Here is a 25899-nt window from a genome sequence, read left to right as displayed (position 1 = left end):
TAGAGTTCTTAACAAACAGGTCTCAGCACGTCAGGTGTGGGAAATAGGCACAGTATCTGACATTCACTACACTCCTCTGGATCACCACAGGGTTGTGTCTTCCCCCTGCTGTACATTTCTGTACATTAACAATTGCAAGAACAAGCACAGCTAGACATCTCATCACATCTGTTGATGACACAGCCCTAGCCAGCTTATTAAAGGGCCATTCTAAAAGAGTTTCCCAAAATGGTGTGATGAGTTTGCTATGAAGATGAATGTTGTTGAGAACACTGGAACTGGTCATTAATTTTAGGAAAAATGCTACTACCTACTGTAATTAATGGTCAGTCTGTAGAAATTGTTAATGACTACACGTAGGTGGGACTGATCATAAACACAAAACAGAGATGGGACAAATGTTGTTACATTTATGAAAAGGGACAGATTACTGGCTTAGGAAGTCAGCTATTTCAAGAAATGTCCAACTATTTTAATTCTTTTCAACAAGTCATTTATTGAAAGGGGCTTAGCATACCGTCTCTCTTGTCAGTTTGGCAACATCAGGACAATTATTTGTATTAGGTTTGGAAAATTAGTGAAAATAACTTAATAATCAACTTTAAAATCCTCTGCAAACAAAATGATTTCAAAGAAGGCCAAGAGTTTTATGGAGGGTGTGTCTCACCCCTCCATTGTGAATTTACACTGCTCCTGTCTAGGAGACAGCTCTGTTCCCCAGGTGTAACAGTAACAGACTCAACAAGTCCTTTATCCTCACTGCAATCTCTCTCTGAAAGTAAAGTAACTCTTATCTCCCCCATCACTGTCTTCTCTGTTGGTAATGTTTGTCTTCCTTGTTCTATTGGATTGTGGCATAAAGACAATTTCCCCCAGCGGAATACTAAAGCTTGAAATGAATATTGAGTACACTTCATGACCAAACCAAAAAATTCAAAGACAAACTTATAGTAAAAAAAAATCTCTTTAATAGTTTACAAAATGTGTTAATTAATTTCTTATTCATGAAAACACTTAAGGCTTAAAGTGGCTGTCAGTATAATGAGATACTGATGTATTCTTGTTTTCTGTTAAGTGATGATATTCTTCCTGAGTCTTCAGCTACAGAGAGCTCAACCCCAGTCTGTCTTCTGAATTCAGAGAGTATTTGCGATTACTTTTTCGTTAAGCTCAAAGAATAGAAAAGGGATCTCTTCGCAATGTACTGTACAAGTTATTAAATTAGCAAGGATGAGAACTGTTGCTGACGGAACTGTTTGGCTTGCAAGGCAACTAACTAACTAACTAACTAACCTGAGTGGGCAGGTAAACAAGAGGCCACACAGGTGGGTTTCCATCACCAGACAGGCTAGGAAATGTGATGCAATGTTGTTTTTATAGGAACAGCATGTTTCAGTTCTTATAAAAAAAGTGTGTGCTGTTTGACAAACTGAAAATGTCTTATCTCCTGTAAGTGGCTTGTTGTTTATCCCCACAGATGCATCTCCAACAAAGTGTAAGATTCATCCGTACAAGCTCTGACAAGCTGACACATCTGCTTTACAACGGGCTGGTGTACAACAGCTGCCTGTACTCCTGTCTAAAGGCAGGGGCCCGAGGGCTGCTGGCTTGGTTAGCTCATGGCTGTAGCTGGCTCTCAGCCCTGGGATGACCCTTAGGGTCACAGACAAGCCTCCTGCCCGCTGCCGGTTGGGAAAACTACGCAGGAAACATCGCGATTGCATGAACGCGCTCGGACGTGGCGTCGGCACCGTTCCCATGGATGTTGGATCAAACGCCCGAAAGCAGCCCGAACCCGCAGAGCTGATGTCCTGGAAGTGCCAGCGTTGCAGAGGGCGTCCCTGAGCCACCCCTCCTGCCTGTCAAGATACTCAGCAGCATCAGCTCCCAAGCCTCAGACACCCCACGGTGGACACAGAGGGGTACCACTCTGAAATCCCTCTTTAGTGCTCTTGTCCATTGGGTTCCATCGTTCCTCTGTTGGCTCCTGAAAGGCTGATCTTCTGCAGGTCTTCTTCAAGCCCCTCATCCTCAGAGGAAGTGCTGCACTCGGAGACCGGCCTGTGCCCGGGAGAGCGTCTGGCGATGAACTCGCTGCTGGAGAAGGCTCCTCTCCTGCACGGCGTGCCCGGGTCCCTGCTCTGTGCCTGCTGGCGCTGGTCTGGGCACAGCGGAGAAGAGTGTTAGCTTGGCACTGCTCTCTGCGCGCGCAGGTGGAAGTAAATTAATAAATAATTCACACCGGAGGACAATGACGTTACACAGATGGGTTTAAAACGAAACATATGGGAAAGTTCTTTACACAAATGGGGGTGGGAGGTTGAAACACGTTTCCCATTCATGCTGTTGAAGCCAATTCCCTTGTTTCATTCAAGGTCAATTAGCTAATTAGCTGAAGGGCCTCCTCCTCTAAAACTGAATGTGTCTTTGCTGGAAAACACTTATTTGTAAGTGGCAGTCCCATTCCCTACTGCTGTGTCTATCTCTCCGTTACTGTCGGTGAGTGGGGTGAGCTGGTTGTGCTGCTGTAGGGATGCAAGGAGTCACAGTTCAGTGAAGGTTTGAGATGGGTTTAATTGTGAAGGAAGTGGCCACTTCCAGAGGACCCTGGGAGAAGACGCACACAAGGCGTATCTCCCTCATTGTCCTGAACTCCAGCAGTGTTAGAGGGATTTACAGTCCGAGTCCAGTCTGGTCACCCCATGTTATCCCCATGAAAGAGGATTTATGAGAGACCATTCCTGACGATATCCCCACCTTTCAGCTGTTCTTGAGATGTCAGGTGCAACAGCAGGGGTCTGTTTAAAGTGCAGTGACCCCAGGCCAGAGTCAGACTGCTACACGGGCGGATTGATCTGGATACTAGGCGATGCACACTGATAGCACCACGGCTGCAGTAGACCTGCCTCACCTCCTGGTGCGATGGGCTGCATCAGGCGGTTCAGCTGCACGTTCCAGTGTTTCACATGGCGGCTGGCCCTGCGCAGCTTCTTCTGGGCCACCTGCAGGGGGAGGGCAAGTACAGGGTGTCAGAGGCAGAAAGAGCAGACCAAGCAAAGGAAGTGGATAAGGCCCACATTAAACACCTGCCAGTTTAAGAGAAAAAAAAAGTCAGAATTATTTGTCACCTGTTGCCCTTTTCATGAAATTCCTTATCCGTTTATAATTATCACCGTGTACTGTATTAGGACAAAAATACACTTCAGGGTGGCTCCTGACACTGAGAAAGTGTTGCTAAACCGAGCAGCAGGTCCCTGCCCTGAGACAGGACCTGAACAGAACAGGGTGACAAAGTTAGGGAACACAGAGGCCAGATCCATACTGAGACAGGTGAGAAAAAATGTGCTTGAAACAAAATTAATTTATATTCATGGAAAATTAGATATTAAACTGAGGCCACAGCTGACCAGGACACGTGAAGACCTTGCTGATTAAAACACCCAGCAGGCAGACAGATGTACTGGGAATGAACTGTATAAAAACTACCTGAGGCAGCCAACATGTGAGTGGATTTTATTGGAATTATAGTAACGCAATGTGAGTAATACATCTGCCAGCTGGTGTAAGAAACCTTGTACAAGAGAACTTCCATGAAAAACTGAAATGAAATTGAAACGTCGATTTGAACAATCGAGTTTGGGATTTCGGTTTTGTGGAAACAAATGATTAAGGATAAGTATGGTAAAAATAAAAACAACATATTGCCCATTGGGAGAATGTCAAAAGGTGGATATGAGCCTCCTTCATGTATAATCTTGCCTGCAAACAAAGGCACCAACACTTCAACTGGTCTTATTGGTAAAGAAAAAACATTTCTGGTGTTTTCAATAATGCAGCACTGCCAGCTTGCATGTGATGGCATAAGTGCCACTCTCTTGTGAGTCAGAGCAGGGAGCAACAGAGGGCTTTTCTCTGCTGGGCCTGTATGTCACTGGCGTGACACCATGGTGATCGAGCCTTGGTCTCATAGTGACGCAAGCAAGTTTTGGGAAAGTAATGGAGCTCCTGTCAAGATCCTTACTACTCACAAATAATAGTGATAATAGTGCAAAAACAACACAAGACACTAATGTTACCAAACAACAGGCAGAAGAGAAATTAGGTGCAAGGTTGTCAGATATTGCACGTGAAAGAGAAATCATTTTCTTGTTTTTTTTTTCCCTTCTGTGCTGTTTTTGTAACCACTTGTTGCAGCCTGGCGTGTGTGTGTGTGTGTGTGTGTGTGTGTGTGCGCGCCCCTCCGGCCCTCACCTGAAGGTCATGGTTGCTCCTCTCTCGCGACTCACGCAGCCTGTGGAGCTCCTGGGAGGCCTTCTCGAAGGCCTGGGCCTTGTCTGCCACTTCGGCTTCCAACATACTCCTCTCCAGCTGGGCCTGCTGTAAGAGCAGCTCCTGCTCCTGCTTCAACAGGCTGAGATGCTGCAGCTTCTCCTCCTCCTGACTAAGCAGCCTGACGCACAACAAACGCACACAGACAAACAAAGGCGCACACGGTTGCAAAAAGGACAGATGATCAGACAGTGGGGCTGTCTGTGCTTGACCTCTCTGCTACCGAGCCTTGTGCCCTTTTGTACTTTTATAGCTTTTGAGGACAGGTGAGAGCCTGGTGTCTGTGTAACTGAACTTATCAAGAAGGAGGCCATCCTGACCACCTCTCTATCACAGCTGTTAAATCAGGTTGGAAATTAGTTGCTTCTGTCTTCATTTTACTGTTCTTTCATTTCAATCTCAGTGGTTCAGACTTGCGTGCTCATTGTAAGCATTATTCTTCTTTAAAGAGCAATTACAGTACATAATTGTGAGTATTATTCTATGTGAAAGAGAAGCCTCTTTAAGAGAGATGAAGACTAATTTTGATGTGCTCCAGAACCAAGCTTTCTCACTATGCCTGTGCAATACCAGAGTGGGGTTCTGAAAGCCCCAGCGCCTGACCTCTCCTGCTCCAGCCGGGCTGTCTCCTCCTCCAGCCGGGCCTGGATCTCAGCGTTCAGGGCTCTCTCCAGGCTCTGCTGGGTCAGCTCCAGCACCTCGATCCTGCGGCGCTGGCCCTGAGCCTCCTGCTCCTTCCGGGCGATCTCTGCTGCCATGCTCTCACGGACCTGCGCCATCACAGAGGGGCGATCACGCAAAAAAGAGTTTAGGATTGTGAATGAGTGAGTGTGGGTGCGAATGAGTGAGCGAGCGTGTGTTTGGGTGAGCAAGTGCGAGTTTGGGTGAGTGAGTGTGAATGGGTGAGCGTCTGTGCTCCCAGATGCACTCACCCTCTCGGCCTCCTCCAGCTGTCTCTCCAGGCTGCGCTGTACCTCCAGCTGCCTCTTACGCTCCTGCTCCTCCTGCAGGCGGCGCTCCTGCTCCTGCTCCTGCTGCCTCTGGAGCACAGAACACACATTACATCACACACTGTACCACTGCACTCATCACACACAGCACATCACACACTGTACCACTGCACTCATCACACACAGCACATCACACACTGTACCACTGCACTCATCACACACATTACATCACACACTGTACCACTGCACTCATCACACACAGCACATCACACACTGTACCACTGCACTCATCACACACAGCACATCACACACTGTACCACTCCACTCATCACACACATTACATCACACACTGTACCACTGCACTCATCACACACAGCACATCACACACTGTACCACTGCACTCATCACACACAGCACATCACACACTGTACCACTGCACTCATCACACACAGCACATCACACACTGTACCACTGCACTCATCACACACATTACATCACACACTGTACCACTGCACTCATCACACACAGCACATCACACACTGTACCACTGCACTCATCACACACATTACATCACACACTGTACCACTGCACTCATCACACACAGCACATCACACACTGTACCACTGCACTCATCACACACATTACATCACACACTGTACCACTCCACTCATCACACACATTACATCACACACTGTACCACTGCACTCATCACACACAGCACATCACACACTGTACCACTGCACTCATCACACACAGCACATCACACACTGTACCACTGCACTCATCACACACATCACATGTATGGGTGTGTTGTGTGTATCTATGGGTGAGTGTGTGTAATGATATTCTCACCATATCGAAAGAAGGGAATTTTATGTTAGAGGAGAGGTGGAAGGATTGGAAGTTTGTATCTATGGGTGTGTATGTGTGTTGTGTATATGTCTATGGGTGTGGACTGTACTTGGCCTGCCCGTTCTCCTCACCCTGACGAGCTGCTCCAGCTCATGCTCCTGCCTCTCCCTCTCCTCCTTCAGGACCTGCAGGCCAGGCAGCTCCTCCCTGGTCTGGGGGCTCTGCTGCCGCTTCTCCCTGCGCCGCAGCTTCAGCTCCCTGTGCAGAGACGTCTTGCCCTCCGCCTGCAGCCGGATGGCCGTCTGAATGGCTGGGGGCGAGAGGACGCATCACACTGAAACCGCCACGTGTCTTCGCAGTGGCGCCGGCTGGCCTGGTGGGGTCAGCGCATCCCAGATAGGGATTCAGGGACTGGTGATCTGCATCTCATTTACACAAAGCCATGAAGAAAGGCTCAGATGAAGGTCAGACTCTTGCAGCTTCTTCTTTTGTGGCTGTGGAGCTGTCAGGCCCACTGCCCGTTTCCACCTCTCCACCCACACAGCTCAACCTCTTTTGTTTTGTTTCAGCTCACCAGTGCAAATAAAATTTCCCGAGGAATGACAGCAGCCGAAAGGTTGGGAGAAATTAGAATCGTTTATTGGGATGTGAGGACTTGGCTTAACCTGCTTGGCTGAGGGCCAACCTCCCAGCCATTGGAGGGGGAGGATAGGGCCCCCAAAAGAACCAAGCGGGATCCCCAGTTATTATTGAACTAATTCAGCCGAGGAGAGAAAGTGCCTGCTTGAGGATACCGGGGTTAGTGTTAGTGTATGCGTGATAGGCCTCGGAGGACCAGCGGCCGAGTTGTTTGAGATACTGGAGGATGCCTTGGCGAGCGGCAGAGGAAGCGGCCCCTGATCTGAAGGAGTGCCAGGAGAATCGTTCAGGGGGGTATCCAGCGGTTAGAAGGACGTCGTGGAGGCGAGAGAGGAACCAGTCGCGGGTCACGATTCGGCCCTTCTCGTTTACGAGCAGAGGATCAGTAGGTAAAGCTCCGGCAGGGGTGCGAAGATGTGCTCAAAGAGATAGAGACTCGTATGGGCTGATGTAGGAACGGAGTTTGAAATGATAAATGAAGGTGCCGGACCCGAGTTGGTCGGTTTTGCTTTTCTTGAGATAGAAGGTCAGTGCATCGGAAGATGAGATAGAGATGTCGGATAAGCAGAGTTGAGAAGAAGGATCGAAGGATGTGGAAGCAGCAGTAAGCTCGGAGCATCTCAGGAAGCCGAAGGATGCTAGCAAGGATAAAGATTCGAGAGTGCGGTCGACCCAGGGTGAGTGGTAGCCAGACCTGAGAACGTAGATGCAGGATTCGAGGATGTCTGAGGTAAGTAGTGCGCGTCGGTTCGGAAGCGGTTTTTCAGATCGCTGAAAGCCTTTAAGAAGGAGAGTAATTTGAGGGTGGATAAGGGATGGACAAGTCGTGCCGAAAAGGAGTTTATGGAAGAAGTGGATGCCGCAGAGGTATTCTTTGGTGGTGGATACCCGTACTTTGAGTGAGTTTCTACAATAGCAAACGAAGGATGATATGGTGAGAATATCGAAAGAAGGGAATTTTATGTTCGAGGAGAGATGAAAGGATTGGAAGCCCTTCTAGGCCGTCCAGTAAGAACTGAGAGTCTGAGGGGCAATCCCTGAGAGGATAGTTCGCTGGGCCAGCTGGAGATAGCGATGGAAGGGATGATTCAGAGGAACACAAATTCCAAATAAGGAGGTACTGTGCACAGATTCGGTCTTGCATCTGGTGCCAAGTTCCTGAATTTCTTAAATTGAAAGTGAGAGAGAGTCAGCTATCTCCTTAAGGTGGCCTGGAATATGAGCTGCTACGGGGATGAATTGGCGTGCGAGAGAAATCCATTTAAGGCGGCGGAGAAATTTCATGATAGATCGGGATGAAGACCTTCCTTTGTTGATTATATGAACTACTGTGGAGTTGTCCAAATGAACGAGGACGGATTTGTTTCCAATTGTGGCCCCAAAGAAAAGTGTCAAAGACAATTGGAAATATTTCGAATAAGGCCGGTGACTGGTCGGCAAGAGGGATTGAAGAGAATTTGGGAGGCCAAGGGGGCCACAAACCATTGGCCTTGGTAATAGCCTCGAAACCAACTGAGGGGGCTGCGTCTCTTGCAGGTGGGGCGTGAGGAAAATCTATGGTAAGGAAATCGTAGAGAAGGTGGACGAGAAAGGGAAGCTTATAGTTATTCAAGAGGATCCAGCACAGAGTTTCAGCTAAGGTACCGAACATTTTTGGGCTACTCCTACATCCAATAGTTAGGCGGACTGCAAAGAAGAACTTGTTCCGCCAATGAACTCCGAAGAGGTGCCAGAAGTCTGGGTCGAGAGGTTATGACTTTAAAGGCGCTAGAGATGTCGGCCTTAGCGAGCCAGGCACCCGGACCTGCGATTTTGATGAGAGAAATGGCGTGGTCGATTGTGGCATAGTGGAGGGAGAAGTCTGAGCCGGGAATGAGGCTATTGAGACTTGGCACGCGGGAGTTATGAGGAGCTGACAAGTTGATTATAAGGCATTTTTTTTTTGCTGGAATACTCATGGACCGCTATACCGATGGGATTGATGCGGTATGCAGGGAATAGGGGAGAGTCAAGTGGGCTGATCATGAAACCGTTCTCGACTTTGGATGCTAGCAAGGAATCAACAAACTGGGGATCAGCGGTAGCAGGCTGCAGATTTTTGCAAAAGACAGGGGAAGAAGGAAGTGTGCACAGGCTTGGTGAGAACCTGAAGGAAAGGCCATCGAGTAAGATGTGAGTGGAAGAGGGGTCGGGGTGACAGAGCAGTTCGGAAGCAAGAGCGGGGATACCGATTGGGGTAGACAGATAAGCCAGTAGTCATTTGGGAATGCTGAAAGTGGAACAAGTGTGGAAGGGCCGACGGGGGCAGGCAGAGCGAGCATGAGCTTCGCCGCAGAAGCTGCAAATGTGAAGGAACTCTGAAATTCTAAGGACTGAAGCAGAGTGAGGGTCGGAAGATTTGAGAGTAACGGAGATCATGCAGCAGTCGACCGTTCTAGAATTGGAGTTGTAAGTGGAGGAAGAGAGGTGAGCAAGATCGACGTCTGCACCTCGTAGAATTTGCTGCCGGAGTGAAAGGGGGATGGGAGGAGGACTAAATTTAACGTGTAAGGAGGAGCTGGAAGAGGAATGGCTGTTCGGAGAGAAAAGTCCCTTGTAAAGGGGAGATTGGAATCCAGGGCCAAAGGCATGGGATGACTGATGCTGTGTTGGACACTGGGGATGGGAGAAGATGGGGAGGGAAGATGAGCAGAAAGCAGATTGTGGTAGGAGGGGTTAGACAGATCTGGGGCCTGAAGCTCAGTGGCTTGGGATATTGAAGCCGAGGACTGTTGAGGAGGAATTGAAGCAGGGGCGAAGGCTGCGTGAAGAATGGAGGAGGCTGCCAAGTCATCTTGGACACCAGGGGGTGGGGGAGGGCAAGGGCCACATGCTGGCTGAGCTGAGGTTCATTTACTGGATGGCCTTTGGGCCGTGGAGACAGCAGCAGGGGCCAAAAGAAAAGAAACCCGGGCCGAAGGCACCAAGCCGGCGGAGCCTGGGCCATGTTGGACACCGGAGGCAGAGACAGAGGAGTGTGCAGAAATTAGATTAAGCAGAGAAGAAGGGGGTGAGGGAGGGGCATGAACCTGGGGCCTTGGACTCAGCAGCAAGGAGTTTAGGGAAGGAAGCTGAGTGGAAGGGGCTAGGTCCAGTTGTCCAGCAGAGGTAGGGATTGGTTGGGGAAGAGACATGGACACGGATATACCAGAACAAGACAAGACAGGAGACTCGAAAGGCAGAGGCGCAGGCGGCCTCGGGGTCCTCACGTTGGGATGAGGGGCAGCGGCGCGGGTGATGTCATCAGAGGGCGCCGAGGTTTCCTTTGTGTGGGCTGCAGTTAGGTACAGGGAAAACGGAGCTTTTTGGAAGCGTTTTTTTAAAACGGGCGCCATATTTTCGAAGTATCCTCTGGAGGCGTGCTACGGTCCAGTTGGAAATCGCGAGAGATGATTCGGGAGAAGGGGGAGCCGATGTGCGTGAAGCGCGGCGGCAGGGACATCCTCAAGAGAAGCGGGGGTTATTTGGAGACTTTGCCGTACAGGAACGGGAAGGCTGGGTTTGTGATGAGAGAGGAACTACGACGGCGGATCGCAGTCTTCGGCAAGGAGTTGGATCATGTGAGGACTGGCCGGGAGATGAGCGGCGCTGGTGTGGCACGGCGGATGATGGAGGCGATGGGACTGAGGTAAGGGGAGCGGGCGGACTGGACGAGGGGGCCAGGGGAGTCCCCTGCACTGCCGAAAAGGTCTTCATCGGAGCAGCAGATTGGCAGATCCATGAGAAGGGAGCACGGATTTGGGCTACGCGAAAACAAGCCGTGCAGAAAACCACCGAGGAAGAGGAGAGGGTGACGTTGATATATACGGAGACCGGTTGCTCACCTCAGAATGAGTGGGAATTGCAGAAGCTGTGTCGAATGAGCTCGGCTGCCTTCATTCCTCCCGAACTTTCATTAAAAACCCCACAAAACAAAATCAGAAAAAGGTCCGTGCGCTGCCCTGCGCTGGCTTGCCGATAGCCGGAACGCACTCTGCAGTTCATAAAAACCTCCAGAGCCATGTTCTCCTCACCTTGCACCCACTCCAAGCGCTGCTTCTGGTCCGACGCACTGATCTCGTAGCTCCTGGTGGCCGTTTTCACACAGAACAGACAGCGCTTGCCCTCCCTGTCTGGAATGGACTGGAAAAAAGCTCAGGTTCAGATACAAACAGGCACGGGTGGGGGGGATTCACACAACTGATGACTGGTGATAGGAAAGGAATAGCATAACTGTTTTGTACCATAAAGAAGGATGTCCCTAAGTGCTTCTGTCAAAAAACTGAGGTATCTTTTACCTAGTCTAAATCATATGGAGAAGTCTTATTGAATTGAAATCAGAAAATGCTTAACAAGTACATTATAACATATTGAACCCCAAAAGAAACTTAGCACTTATAACTACAATAAGTTCAAAAAGGTATCTGGAAAAGGGCAGTCTTTTTTTAAAGCACAGACACTGATATTCTACAGCTCAGATATTATATAGGTAAAGGCATTATGTTGATTAACATTTGTCATAAACAGCTTGCTTACCTGAATATCTAATGTAAAAGTCACAGGCTAGTAGTGTGTGTAGTCATTACTGGAAACAATACTGCACAGTAAATGTAAACCATGTACATCTGTGACTCATGCTTTGCACCAGGTTGCAGATGCTGTCCTCTTGTATTCTGCGCTATTGCTCTTGCAGAGCCTGGACAAGCGTGTGCCTGTTCACTGGTCTCAGAGGCACACATCCCACGATGCCACACATTATCCCAGCCCATCCCACAAATAGTCATTAGTCAACAGTCATGTTTTTACCCCCGCACTATCAAACTATTAAACTCCCAGCCTCTCTCACTCTCACCTCACCTCTCACCTATGATCTGAACCTCACAGTGCCTTCTTTCTTACCAAAAACTCAAACACACATTGAAATCTACCTCTACCATACATGTCAAAAAGCTCACTCCCCATAATTTCTATCCCTTTATTTCATTCTGTTCATGCATGTTTTTGCACATCTGATGTTGTTTTTGCACATTACCTGTTACCTTTTTGTTGTTTTTGCACACTGCCTGTTGTTGTTTTGCACACTGCCTGTTGTTGTTTTTGCACACTCCCTGTTGTCTCTGTCTTTCTTTTATTATACAATTGTATTGTTGTTGTTTTTTTTGTACTATGTATCGTCTGAGAGCTAGCTAAATAGCATTTCGTTATACCATATACCTGTATATGAGTATAATGACAATAAACTTGAACTTGAACTTGTTTTTATCTTGCCAGGAAGCTGTTTTTACACGAGTCACATGTGTGCTGTCCTGCTACAATGCTGTCCCATCAGGATGAGCTCTCAGGAAGGGAAACAAAGCAAGTGAGTTCCCAGGACTTGATCAATGTAGACCCATGCAGTCCGGCAACCACTGATCACAAGCAGAGATCTGTAGAGTGTAGTTCCTACTAATTCCTACCTAGACCATCACACTTGGCCCTCTCTATTGATTGACCTGTTAAGATCACTTTATTAGCCATATACAATTTCTACAATACAATTGCATTAGGAATTTGTCTTTTTGCATACCCCAGCTTGCTCTCTCTGAGACACACAGACAGGGAGAGAGAAGCTTGGGGTCAGAGCGCAGGGTCAGCCGTTTATACAGCACCCCTGGAGCAGCTGGGGTTAAGGGCCTTGCTCAGGGCGAAGTAGGATTCCTCTGCCGGCCGCGGGATACGAACCAGCAACTTTCTAGCCACAGGCGCAGATCCTGAGCCACAGTGCCACCACTCCGCCCAGTTATTGTCGTGCACAATATTTAGTGTATCATTCTGCACATCAGTGACACGCTTGCTGCCAATCATAAGTACATTATAGAGGTTACAAGGGAGAGGAGGTGATTCAGCCCATGTAGCCAGTATGGTATTTATCGACTAATTGATCCAAAGACCTCATCCAGCTGTTTCTTGAAAGAAGTCAGGGTACCCGTTTCAACCACATGGCATGTTGCCTCCTGTTTTTTGTTTTAAATGCACATCCATTTAGTTTTCACCAGTTCCCTCTAGTTCATCTTTCACAGTTCTTTCCGAAGAAAGTCGCTGACACTGTCTGAGAGGATTTCGAATTCTTGAAACAGGTCCCCTCTTAGTCTTCAAGTCTGTTCCTCATTGTCCTATAGGGTTATGTATACAAAACTTTGCTTCATTGCTAAAGAGTCCTTGGTCTTCTTGCCTGTGAGTCCAGGTGTTGCTCTTCTCTCTGTGTTGATGAACGCTGGTGAACACTGGGCCCCCTTCTGGTCGTCTGGCTGTAGACATCAACACATCAACAGTGGAGGCACCACCTCCCAGTTAAGCCCCCAATGTGTGGACTGTAGTGACCAGCACCCGTGGGATTGGTAGTGTGGAAACGATCACAAGGAGTGAGCAAAAGGACGTGTCGGCCTTGGTGAAGACTCAGGACTCATGGTCTCCCAATCTCTCAAGGATTCTTTTTAACTGTAACGTCTTGACAGATCAGAAATTGCTGGCTGTGGACGCATCAGGAACTGAGCTACAGTGCCATGGCTTAGTCCATCTTGATCTTCTTGTTCTCTTGAAGGCACAATGATGCTATTTTCTTCAGAAGTGTGACATAATGTTTCCTTTCTTGTTTCTGGTTTCTTTATTGATGTTCTTTTCCTGTCATTTCCTGCCTAATTGACTGTCTTGCCGATGAGGTGATTTCATGACGAAAGTCAAAGTTACCCCAGTGTATCTTGATCAGTTATATCAGAAAGCTGCCAAAAACATGTATTCAATATTCAAATTCTGGATATGTTTTTCTTGCTAAAACATGCAACCAAAGAGTGTTCAGTTTGTTTGGATGCTCAGTATACAGGGTATCTTCTTTCATTATGTTTAACCAATAATTGATTCCACACATTTCCACTGAGGAGCTAAGAAGTAAGATATGAGTGATTCTCCTGTTAAAGACTTGTTGAAACATGAGACTGTCGATCAGGGATGCACAATTCTTATAGTTCTCTTAGGCATTGAAGAAAGTGGGAGAAAGTATTGGATTGGTCTAATGAATCCAGTGACCAGACTGATAAGGTAGTTAAAAGAGACCATGTGAACGGCACAGAACATCACTGACTTCTGTGACAGAGGTACCTGCCAGTCCTGAAACCTTCCATCTCACTGAGGCTCCCCCTTGCCAGGTGCCTACTGCAGGTCAATGACCTCCACAGCCTGGGACAGCTGCGCCCCATGTCACTGACCTGGGGTTTCAAGGTCCAAAAGAGAGTACCATCAGTTTTCTTTGCTGGAGGAAGAAGGGTCTGCTATGAACAGATTAGAAGCTATTATGGAGGATGTGGTTCTTCATGGTCATAGAGAGGAGCCTTATGGAGTTTCACGGGAAGATCTATTCTTGTGAAATTACCTTCTAGTGAAGACCCGCTCGAGTGAAGGGACCTGCTTACCTCCACCACACACGTCTTGTCCAGCGGGATCTCTCCCTTCCTCTCTTTCATGTTCTCGCTGACGTAATACAGGATGCCGGCAGGCTTGAGCACGAACCAGCGCTCGTTCCAGTTCCTCCGCATGTGTCCCTTCTTCCACATGTAGCCCTGAGGACGAGAGCACAGCCCCTTAGAGACAGACTGGACAGCCGCCCCCCGAAGCGATCTGTTTCCTCAGTGGGATTGCTTGCCACATGTGTGACCAGAGCTGGACTCTCCAAAAGACCGTCTACTCTTCCTTGAACAAACTGGCAGCTTGCCTTGGCTCTGTCCAGTGAAAACAACTCAAGTTCAGTCTGTTCCAGGCTCTCTCATTGTGTGACCAGGAAACCAGCCAAGGAGTTACAGAGCCACTTACAGCTGGTGTGAGACCACAGCTTCACAGTAACACTCCCTTTCTGCTTTGTGACCATAACTGTCAAGCAGCTGCGCACCACAAGCCCTCTTTATTGTTCTTTTTCAGAAAGCTAACATTCCTGCTGAACTTTCTGTGCCCCTTTTCCTGCTTAATGGGTATATTTGCACAATATATTTTGTGAAATAACCATAGAAGGAGAAGGAAACAGATTTAAACCTTTGGCGGTACTTTTCTATAATGAGCAAACCCTGTGCACAGCCATAATGTTAATTTTAAGTTTCTCCTCATACAATGATTCTGTGGTCCACCGTCTTACCTTTTTCAACACGTTGTGGTACATTTCTTGGAAGATCTCATCCAGAGCTAAGCTAAAAGACTCAATGCTTTCAACGTGGAGCAGTTTCCCAGAATTAACTTGTTCCAGGAAGGTCCAGACTGACATCCCTTCTAGAAGCTCGGGTTTCAGGGAATAGAATGCATCCAGCTCCTGGCGATTCCACTCCAGGCTCATGGCCCCCGCGATTTTCTTCAGCAGATACTCCACCTGCGGTGCCAGAGAAACAGGTGACCTCCATGACCCCCACCGGTTCACTGCACAGAAGGCACATCCCTTCATAGAGAATGGAGCTAGCTGCACCTACTGCCCTTGAATTTTGGTGCTAACCATTTTCAAGAGGAAACAAGCACCTTGAAATAGAGCGCACATCCTCCATTTCTGCATGGTCTTTTGTGTAAACCCTAATACCAGGGAATTAATACTGGGAATCTGAGACTCCGGTTTCCACCAGGATGCCCTCTCTCTGCCCACCTCTGCAGGACCCCTGTCTTGCCATGCTCTGTTTCAGCTGTACAATTGTTGGGGTGCATCTGCTCATGACTGTCCCCTCTCTCTGTTCCTTCCGAAAGAGAGGCCTTGTGCTTTTTCTGTGAGCAGCCTGACGTTAGTGCTCCAGGCACCTGTTAAGTTCAGATTTCTGCACCAGGCTCTTTACACCAGATGGCTCCAAGACACGTGCTGTTTATTGAAACGTACTCCAAGACGAGTTGTTCTCTCAATGGACTAATGAGTAACATGGTTGCAAACGAAGCGTGCTTCAAATGTGTAAGTAGGTCCATCTAATAATCCTTGCTGTAACCAGCCTGTTCACAGTAAATTCTCATTTACCATGAAGACTGAGGAGCAGCATAACCTGAACGGCTTTTGGGTTGTGTGAGGAAACCCAGGGAGAAGGTGCACACTCCCCACAGACAGGCTCTCGTCACCAGGTGCAAGCCCAGGATCAGGAGCCCTGGATGCAGCACTACTAACCACTCTGCCTTTGTGCCTTAAATATAGATGTAGAAATAGATGCAGACGTACAGTAGATAGAGCTGTAAAAACTAACCGGGGCAATTGAATCTATCCAGCAAATGCAAAACCTGTGAAGAGAACATACATTTCAGGAGATCTCTGCCTTGCTGGCTGTTTGATGCCCCCCTTGCTAGCCTAGATTACTACTCAGCACACTGGGCAACAGCTCTCAAACCCAGGGGGCCTGTTGGATGTCTCCATGGAGACCAGAGATTCTATCAGCTGAATTTTGCGGTTATCTGCTTTGACAGGAAACCAGTTCTGCCGAGGAGGAAGTCATGGGGGCCGCGAGCGCATGAGCCCTCTCGGCCCACGTCAGTGGAGGGAGATGTGGAGCGAGATGTCAGGGTGCGTGGGCTCTTTGAGGTCTGCTGCAGCCTGGGGACTCTCCTGGCGCACAGAAGCACAGCCTGCTCCTTCTCATGTGGGGCACTAACCTCAACTCCCTGGCATCTGCCACCAGCGTCAGAGCTCTGTTGATGCTCAGTAGTGTCACACGCCCTGTGGGAGCAGCTGAGGGTGGGTAAACAGTGCACATTAAAACTGATCTAATCCTGGGCTGATCAGGAGACCCGACTCAGTCATGAGCTGCCAGGAGTACCCCAAGAACGGAGAGAGAACTGAGTGAGGGAAATGTGAAAATTCAGAAATCATTTCGACCGAGACCGTTTACGCTTTTAAATTTTTCAATTCTCCATGTCAATGCCTGCTTGTAACCAATGAAACAATCTGCCTTGCCTCATCTGGTATCATGACGAGGGGATAGGTGTCTTCTGACAACAGGTTGAACAGGCAGAAGAGTCTGAAGCAGTCTCTGCTGGAGAGGATGCCCAGCTTGTTTGTGTCGTAATTCTTCTTAGACGTCATCATCCAACACAGGTCATCAAAGGCTTCCTTGTTGAAGGTCCCCTCTCTGGCCTGATGAAGGAGACATTCCGTCACATTCAGATAAAAGCACATATTCCCACAAGGGCAGGGGGAATATCCAACTGGAATATCTTTAACATGTCCTAAGAAAGGATTGTGGGCTATATGGCCAGTGCAATTCAAACGACCCCACTCTACATTACCTCCGTGGATTTTGTAAATCTGGTTTTCCTGTTCCCTCCTGAACACATCGCAGTGCTCATGATTAGCAATGACCCACACATGGCATGTAGTCAAAAAGGAACAGTGCATATTATTGCTGACATGTCTTTCCATCATCCTTATCTGCACTTCAGAAACACTGGCTGTTCCATTTAACCGCATTTAACATTTAGCCCCCTAAAGATTCAGACACAGTAACGGCGTGAAGGCACACATGCACTTCATTGCAATCTGCTCACTTTAATTCATCATCTATTTCAAGCAGGCAAAAAGGATATAAGAGCGGCCAAAAGAGAAACAGAAAGGAATGCTGCATTTTAGGCTAAAAATGAATAATGAAAGGTTCTTTCAGCACTACAATAGCAAAAGGAAAGTAAAAAGGATGAAGTAAAATATATCTACTGTAGGATAATAATGGGGATTAATGTGCTAGAGGTAAAGATGGAGGACTTTTAGACACCGAAACAGATATTTATTATATGAATATTTCACTCAGGTCCTTAGCAAAAAAAAAACATCTACGATATGACTCAGGCCGCAGAAAGACAGAGTTCTGTATTTAATCATAACACAGAAGAGGAAGTGTTTCAGTTTAGTTAAGATTAACAAATATGCAGGGGTTGCTGGTATTCTACCAGTTAAAGTACACTTTGAATTAAACTAAAGAATTATCTGGGAAGAAGTAAGAACCTGGGGGAAAGTCAACATGGATTAAGGTAGGTCTTAATATTTTAGAGCTCTTTGAACAATTAACTACAGTAATAACACACACAGAACATGATGTGGTATATTTATATTTTCAGAAGGCTTGTTCCTCATAAACGATTAAAGACGGGGAAAATAATGGCCCGAGGCATTCCAGGTAATGCGTGAGCTTGGATTGTGAACTGGATAATGGACAGAAAACACAGAGCAGAGAGAAAGAGTGAAATTTCCTTCTGGTGACATCACTGGCGGAGTACAGCAGGGATGTGTATTAGGACCACTGCTCTTCATGTATATCAATGATCTAGGTACTGGTATAGTTGGAAAATTATACTACAGAGCTTTGCAGACAATACAAAATAGGAGGATAAGCAAACTCTGTAGAAGCAGCCAAGGAAATTCAAAAACATTTGGACAGAATTCAAGACTAGGCAAACACGCAGCAGGTGGTATTGTATGTAGACAACTACTGAGTTTTAGAGGCAGGAGTGGAAACATGAGCTACAAATACTGTATAAAATAGGACACAAGTGGAAACTCTGTGAATTTAAAACTGAGAACAGGAAGGAGTTTTACACAAAGGCTTGTGGGGATCTGTAACAAACTACCCAGCCATGTCATCAAAGCTAATATCCTGAATTCTTTCAAGAAATGGCTGAATCAGATCCTCAGATAGATCATCTAATAGCAAGCAAGTGAGCTAGATGAGCTGAACGGCCTCCTCTTGTTTGTAACTTTTCGTACGTGCTTGTGTACACCATTAACCTGCCCTGTAACTCCAGTGAGAACCTCTTTCATGTCTCACTCTCTTGTTTCCTCTCAATACTGTTTCTAGAAGAAGTGTGTTTCCTGTTCAATATACACTGAACATATCAGCACGTCACCTTGACCTTACTACTGAATGTAAAAATAACCTGGGTTCTCAATAATCCTGTTTTCACATTGAGGACTGAGCTATCAGCAACTCCAAGGTTTCCTTCAAGATGAAGTACAAGCTACTGTAGATCTTATCTGATTGAGTACTGTAATTTCCCAATACTGAGATATCAGATCAAGGGATCAGATTCTCTTAACGCCTACCGCTGAACACAGTTTAGCTCTGACTTGAAGAGGCAAATCACATTGACAATGTGAGATGGAAGTGGGTGCTCGGGTGATATTTTTGCAAAGTTTCAGTGATACAGAAACAGTGGCACAAAAGACACACGGTTTTCTCTGACCTTGGCCAAGATGTAGTTGTTGAGGTATGGCATGTACCCCTGATTGGACACAGGGCCGGCATCGTCATCCCGAAAGTGCTCTTCCAGGGCAATGGGATCGTGGGGGATGTTCAGGGCGGTGTACAGGTTGTGGGACAGCACCTGCACACAATGACAAGGAACACAGCGCTGCTTCAACAGGATTTACTGCATTTATCAGCCTCGATATCTGAAAGCTTAAGGTAAATGTTAAATGATGTCAAGACATTCAATCCATACTTGCAGCTATTGAATGTAAAAACGCCTCATCAGGATTAAAGTGTGTGAAGGACACAGCCCAGCCATGGTCTGAACACCTCCATTCAACCAGATAGGAACACATTCTGTTTCACAATGACAGCCTGGAGACCCATTCAGTAGAAGTAGTACAGTAGGAGCAATCAACTGTAGCAATGCGAGCAGAGTACCTTGCTCAAGAGATCAACAGAAGCACCCCAGATGGAACTCGGATCCACAACCTTCCCCTTATGAAGCCAGATCCTTGACCCTTAGACCCTGCTCCTGTCGCCAAACAGCTGCTCCCTCTCTTCGGACATTGAACCCCAGGATCCAGCGTGACAGAGGGCATACTCACCACTGTGCTAATGTGCAAATTCTCCTTGACCCCTCAAGATAGGCAGGAGAGAACAATTACTGTAGCAACCATTGGCCCAGTGACACAGCTGGACCGAAGGGCATGTTCTAATTTGCAAAGCTCTCAACAGCCATGCATGGACAACGTAACCTGGTGATTTTATGCAGTGATGTGTAATGTATCAGGTGCTCTTGCGCTGACTCTAAGCTATGGAAAAATACAGAACAAGACTTAACTTCATGCAGGGCCAGGCAAACTTGCCCTTTACAGCTCATGTTGGACCATCCAGTCCAAGCTAATTCCGGAATGGATACTTTAATTGCTTAATTGACCGCAGTTTGTGATTAAGGATTTGACAGCACAAGACATGGGATGGGAGACAAAGGACCAGGTAAAGATTTATTCCCTGCTGAAAGGAAAAGAAAAGAGACACAATGTTTGGGCTGTGCATGCTGACAGAGCTCCCTACATGAACTTCATGGACTGGGAGAGCTGGTCTGGTATGTAGTTACATGTTTGAGTGTTTGAGGTGTGACCGCTTTGCTCTCACCAACCCACGGTCAGGTAGCTGCGACGTCTCTGGTGTCTAGTGAGAGAGATTAGTGAGAGACTGAATTAGACTCAGGGCCCCAGCTCCACGACGGAGCAATGCTGGCCACCGCGCCACTGTAGAGGCTCCTCCTATTGCTCCGTATTAAGGCATTAGTGGCCAGACACATTTACATTGTTGGGGCACATTTCCTCTCTCAAGCATATGAATCTCTAGCAATGAAGTGTATTCCGTTAAGATTACATGTGACTTTCTGAAAACTTCGATAACAGGCACCAAAAAGGCAAACATGGTTTTAAACTTGCTAGATCAACGATCTGTTAACCATTTTTGAACGCCGGAAAAAATGGGCTGAAGATAACATCGTTGACTTAGGTTGTAGGTTGTTTATATTTAGAATTGGGATCAATATGCTTCACACTGATTTTCATGACAAACCTTCTGCATCGTTATTTCTTGATTTACAGTTTTTAGCTTGTATGCTGCAATTTTATTGTGTCCTTTCGGTAGAATAAGTCGTTAGCCAGTGTTTAAAGTAGTGCTATTTGCTATAGCGGGCTTTGAAAATCAACTCCATCCCCTAAGCCAGGGGTGTCGAACTGACAGGTTGCGATTGGCCCGCAAAGCCCATTTAAAAAATCAGAGCTACTGGCCTCTGTTCAATCCCTGTCTCATCAGAGCCTGCATGGCCCACTATAGCAAGGTAGAGCAAGCACCCTTGATGATGCTGCTGTACTTTGTTAAAGACGTAGGTCATCATGTAGATGTCATTTCCCCCTCCAAAACAACGTGAGGAAGCGATTAAAAATTTAAACAAAATGTTGATGTATAGTTAAAAGCATAGAATTTAAATCACATGACTTCATGATAAAATTTTATAATGCACTCATTTAGAATATTGTGTACAATTTTTGTCACCACATTATAGAAAATATATTGTTGCTCTGGAATCAGTCCAGAGAACAGCAACCAGATACATTGGGGATTAGGGGATTGAACCACACAGGCTGAAGAAACTAAACCTTTTTAGCCTCGAACAGGGAAGATTACAAGGGCAGCTGATACACATTTTCAAAGTCCTCAAAGGCGCTGACTAAATCACCCCAGAGGACATCTGAATGAGCAGTGAAACACGAACAAGAGGGCACTAGCGAGAACTAAGTGAAAGTGCATTTACAATTACTTGTTTTGACACTGAAAAGAGGCAACGCTGCTCAAGATTGGCTGCACAGCTGCCTCGCAGAACACTTTACTGAGGGATAGCATTTCCACCCTTAAACTGCAGTTTAAAAAAAGGAACTGGCTCTGAGCTTCAATCCTGAGTCATCTCACCAACCGAATATGTATTTCCTAACTGGCAGAAAAGTGGCTTAACTCTGCTGGAGGTGGGGTTGTGATTGGCCAGCCAGGCAGTGACATCACTGAGAGACTCCCTGCTCCACCAATCGGCAATGACTCAATGCCAGCAGCCATATCACCCTGCAGCTCACAGCTGGCAGCCCACTCAAGCTCAGCAGGTGTGAACCTGGTCAGTACCTGGATGGGAGACTCCTGGGAAAGCTATGGTTGCTGCTGGAAGAGGTGTTAGTGGGGCAAGTAGGGGGTGCTCACCCTCTGGAAATACTAATTCTCCAGTATAGTGATGGCGACACTGTAGTGTAAAAAGGTGCCGTCCTTCAGATGAGACATAAAACTGAGGTCCTGACTCTCTGTGGTCATTAAAATTCCCAGGGTGTTTCTCGAAAAGAGTAGGGGTGTTACCCTGGTGTCCTGACCAAATTTCCCCCTGGCCTTTACCAATCATGGCCTCCTAATAACCCACATCTCTGAACTGGCTTCATCACTCTGTTCTCCTCCCCACTGAGATCTGGTGTGTGGGGAGTGTACTGGTGCACTCTGGCTGCCGGTGCATCATCCAGGTGGGGCTGCATACTGGTGGGGGTGGAGGGGATCCCCATTACCTGTAAAGAGCTTTGAGTGGAGTGTCCAGGAAAGCTGTATAAGTGTAAGGTTATTTACTACAGCTCATGGGACTATGCCTTCCCCACCAGAAGCATTAGGTCACAGCTATGGAGTTTGAGTGCAGAACTCCTGCACTAGAGCTATGCAGTCTATTATTATTATTATTATTATTGACTGTCCTGTAAGGCATTGTGCAGCTTGCTATGCCTCAAACGCTCCCAGGGCTGTGTAGGAGTGACTGGGTGGAGCCGATATACATGAATAATTGACACTTCCCAATTGGGCAACGAAGCACCTTAAAAGTTTTTTTTACAACACGATAGCTTTTATTCAAATAGGCCAGTGAAAGTCCAGTTTAGCCTGGGCTCACTCTTCCTCCATCTGTGTCAGGCAAGGTCTCATAAAATTTAAAATTACACAATACCTCACATATGTTGAAAGCTAAGTTTGGTGAAATACGTCCTAATTCGGACCCAGATGTGCACGAGCTCCTGCCACTCTCATGCCTGTGTTTTGGTCTGGTCCTGAACTGGTTCATTTCCGCTCCTCCATCTGGGGTGCTTTCTCAGGAATTACTCATCTAGAAATGGCACCCACTCCTTTCATTGCTTTTTCGGGTGTGCCAGCTGTCGACCTCACCCTCTCAGAACTACAGTCTGACAGCCTGGCTTGTGCAACTCCATTTCTAAGGTGCCGAATCCTCTTCAATTTGGAAACAAGCTGCCCCACCCACACCGGTTCAATGGCTCGGAGAAACGAAGATAAAATCAAGTACGCATGTAGCTTCACCATAACGTTTTTTAAAGTTTGTTACAATTTCTGAACTATTTTGAGACCTTGAGCTTCCCTTCTACACCCTAGATTTGAATCTGTTATAACAAAGGGGCTGCTTGGATGAAACCTGCTAGGACTGGCCTTTCAGTTTTTATTTTGCTGTCTGGAGACTGTTGAGTGCAGTTTGTATTTTGCTGGTCCCTTTTCTGTGTCTTCTCTGCTAGGTTTACTCCTTTTTGCAAAGGGAAGATTTGAGAGGGATGTGGAAACAGAAATTCTGTGTTTTTCCTTTTCACAAATTAGTCTCAGACAAGACACTGTACCAACCTATTTACGTGTTCTGTAGCATTACTTCAATAATAATACTTTCATAAGTAAATCATTTTACTTATGCATCTAGAATTTGTGTTGATTTAAACAAACAAAGAAACAGACAAACAATAAAATAGTTGCCAGAAAATATTAGCTTTGATTCCCCACGAAGGATGGGGATGAAAGGAAGATTGCACCAGCCGTTTATATTTCTGTTCGTGACCACAGATACTGACAAAACATAACAGAAAACACACTACTGCTTCTATCAAGCACAGTGCCAGCAGAGACAGCACATGCTGATGCAACAAGCCTGATGATAAAATCTTTAGAACACAAGAAAAGTAACCAGTTCCCATGAAAACCATTCACATCTCTCATGCTCTGCCACACTGGAGGGTCTGAGCAGCAAACCTGTCAACATTTCTGAAGGACCCAAATTGCACCAAACTGCTTGTTGACTCTGCATCTCAGAGACCTTTTTACAGACTTAGGACCTGCAAGCCTGTCAGATGATTTTAAAATAGTTATTTAATAATGTTGACATGATAGACGTAGGAAACCGGCCTGCTGGCTGTAGGATACAAAGAGTAGGAAGCAAAGAGTGACCATGTGTCACAAACACAAAGAAACTAATATCAAGAGGTGAAACTCACCATCCACAGACCCCCTGTTAGTGATAAACATCTTGGTGATTATCCCTCCAAGATATCCATCACTTCCTAACACTTCGTAACACTCACTGCTGTTACTGTTACCAGACCAAAATGCTTCATTTTTTTCTTAAATGTTAAAATTACTGTGATTTCCCTAGTCAGAACAGAAATAATCAAACCAAATAAGTACGTCAAATGAATAAAAAGCAATAGATGGTCAGAGCTGACCAAGCTGTGTTAGAAAGGTCAGTGCAGTGCACCCTGTTTAGAGCAGTATTTTAAAATAAGAAACTAAGTCAGCCATTTGGAAAGGAATGCTGGGGGCTCTGGCACGCTGAGCAGCTCTGCCACAGGGTCCTATCGAGGAGTCTCAGGGACTGCAGGACCCACATGAAGCTAACACATGAGAGATAAAGTCAGTGACATTTCTCCCGTTTCTTCACACTGCGAACACTTCCTCTAGTAAGGTCATCTCTATATCTGCATCTGCAGTGACTTTCATGCGAACGGACCCAGCAGGGTTGTGGCCGTTGCTTGATGGCCAGTGTGAGAGTCGCTGGCAGGAAGGACAGCTCTCCATTGGAGAAGAAATCGGCTGCATTGCTTGGTAAGACTTAAACTGCGTGCAGACTACATTCCCCACAGAGAAAACCTGCATCGAATCTCTGTGCTGATTCTTTTTAGCTACTGCACCAATGTGCTGTATCATCACAGTTTTTTCCCCTGTCTTTATATTATTGGTTTATCTGTGTTACATCACTTCGAAGAAGTGACTCCTGACCGCTGGACCCTCTTAATATTCTCAGGCAGTGCGTTAAAACAATGACAGTGCGCAGCATGTCACCATTCACTGAACCTGCTCAAAGTCCTGCCCAGCCCCCATCCTGCAGATCTGCTATGTCTGCATATCGTTGTTCCAGTTCAGTTCTCAGTGCCCCACTTGAAATAACCACTGGGGCAGTTAAACAGCTCTTTCCAGCTGCAGGTGTTGAGCTGTTAATGCAAAGAGACCTTTAGGTCCTGGCAGGATGGTCTTGCAGGTCTAAAGCAAAGCAGGAAGTTGAATTCCTTTCTGTTTTACATCGAAAGGAAGACGTTCATGGACCTCTTCAAAGACAGATGACGTTCCATCAATTTGCAAATGGAGGAAGCACAATTTAAGTTTTATTAATCAATGATAAACCGTGAGTAGCTTACTGTGAGCTGTTTGGAAAATAAAATAACGATCGGGCATCACACAGACTGGGAACAGAAGGATCTGACAGAGAGAGTTTGTTTCCTAAAACTAACTGATTTACAGAAAGTTTAAATAACATATTCTGTGGTAGCATATGTAATATAAAATTGTACTGGTCAGCCAAAATCAGTTACTCGTGGCCTGTCTTTTACACTTTTCTGTTTCTTCTGACCTCTGCTCTTTCCGCAAACACACACACACCTTGGTTCCATTACGGACAGAACACCACCACTGGTGTTTTTTTATTTTCTGAGCTGGGCTCGAGTGTACTAAAGATACGACCAGTATAAACAACAAGAAGCAGACAACTTTGATGCAATAAAGATATAGAAAACAAGCAAAAGCAACTGCAGAAATGAAGAACCAGCTCTCTAACCTCTCTCTGCCTCACCCTGTCCCAGCTTGCCTATGAAGAGCAGGTGGCCTTGGGGGTCCTGTGCAATCTCTCCAGGGAGAGAAGCCCAAGACAAGCTGGGACTTTCAGGTGCTTGCATAGGTGTTGTTGATGAAGGCAGGAAGTTGCTATTCTGAATGAGCTTTTCACTTCACATAGATTTCCTGGCAGTATAGACCCAATCTGCTACCACTTTTAAAAGTAAAAAATAAATCAGACGTACCTTTAACTGGGATTTAGAGACCTTTCCACTTTGCTCCACGTCCAGGGATGTGAAGGCGTACCAGATGGACTTGAGCAGCTCTGCTTTGAAATTCATCTTGCAGCTGCTGTCTGCTACGTACTACATACTGCTGGAGTGCACAGGCAAGGGGAGTGTGTGAGTGAGAGAGGAAGAGAGAGAGAG

The 25899-nt window shown here is 46.6% G+C and overlaps 1 protein-coding gene across 1 annotated transcript; it reads right to left on the bottom strand.

The window, feature by feature from the left end:
- Positions 1 to 948: 948 nt before the first annotated feature.
- LOC148829956 (differentially expressed in FDCP 6 homolog) lies at positions 949 to 25899 on the bottom strand. Its single transcript, XM_088923170.1, has 12 exons — positions 25717 to 25899; positions 18996 to 19136; positions 16720 to 16899; positions 14947 to 15174; positions 14234 to 14380; positions 10823 to 10931; positions 6263 to 6441; positions 5262 to 5369; positions 4933 to 5099; positions 4252 to 4450; positions 2912 to 3002; positions 949 to 2161 (listed from the first exon to the last, which is right to left on the bottom strand). The coding sequence occupies exons 1-12, from the start codon at positions 25810 to 25812 to the stop codon at positions 1944 to 1946; spliced, it is 1863 nt and encodes a 620-aa protein (XP_088779296.1). The 5' UTR covers positions 25813 to 25899; the 3' UTR covers positions 949 to 1943.

The sequence above is a fragment of the Atractosteus spatula genome, chromosome 8 (genome assembly GCF_055471065.1).
Source record: "Atractosteus spatula isolate fAtrSpa1 chromosome 8, fAtrSpa1.hap1, whole genome shotgun sequence".
NCBI lineage: Eukaryota > Metazoa > Chordata > Actinopteri > Semionotiformes > Lepisosteidae > Atractosteus > Atractosteus spatula.
Note: the sequence above shows the minus strand (reverse complement) of the source record. Positions and strands in the feature narration are given on the sequence as shown.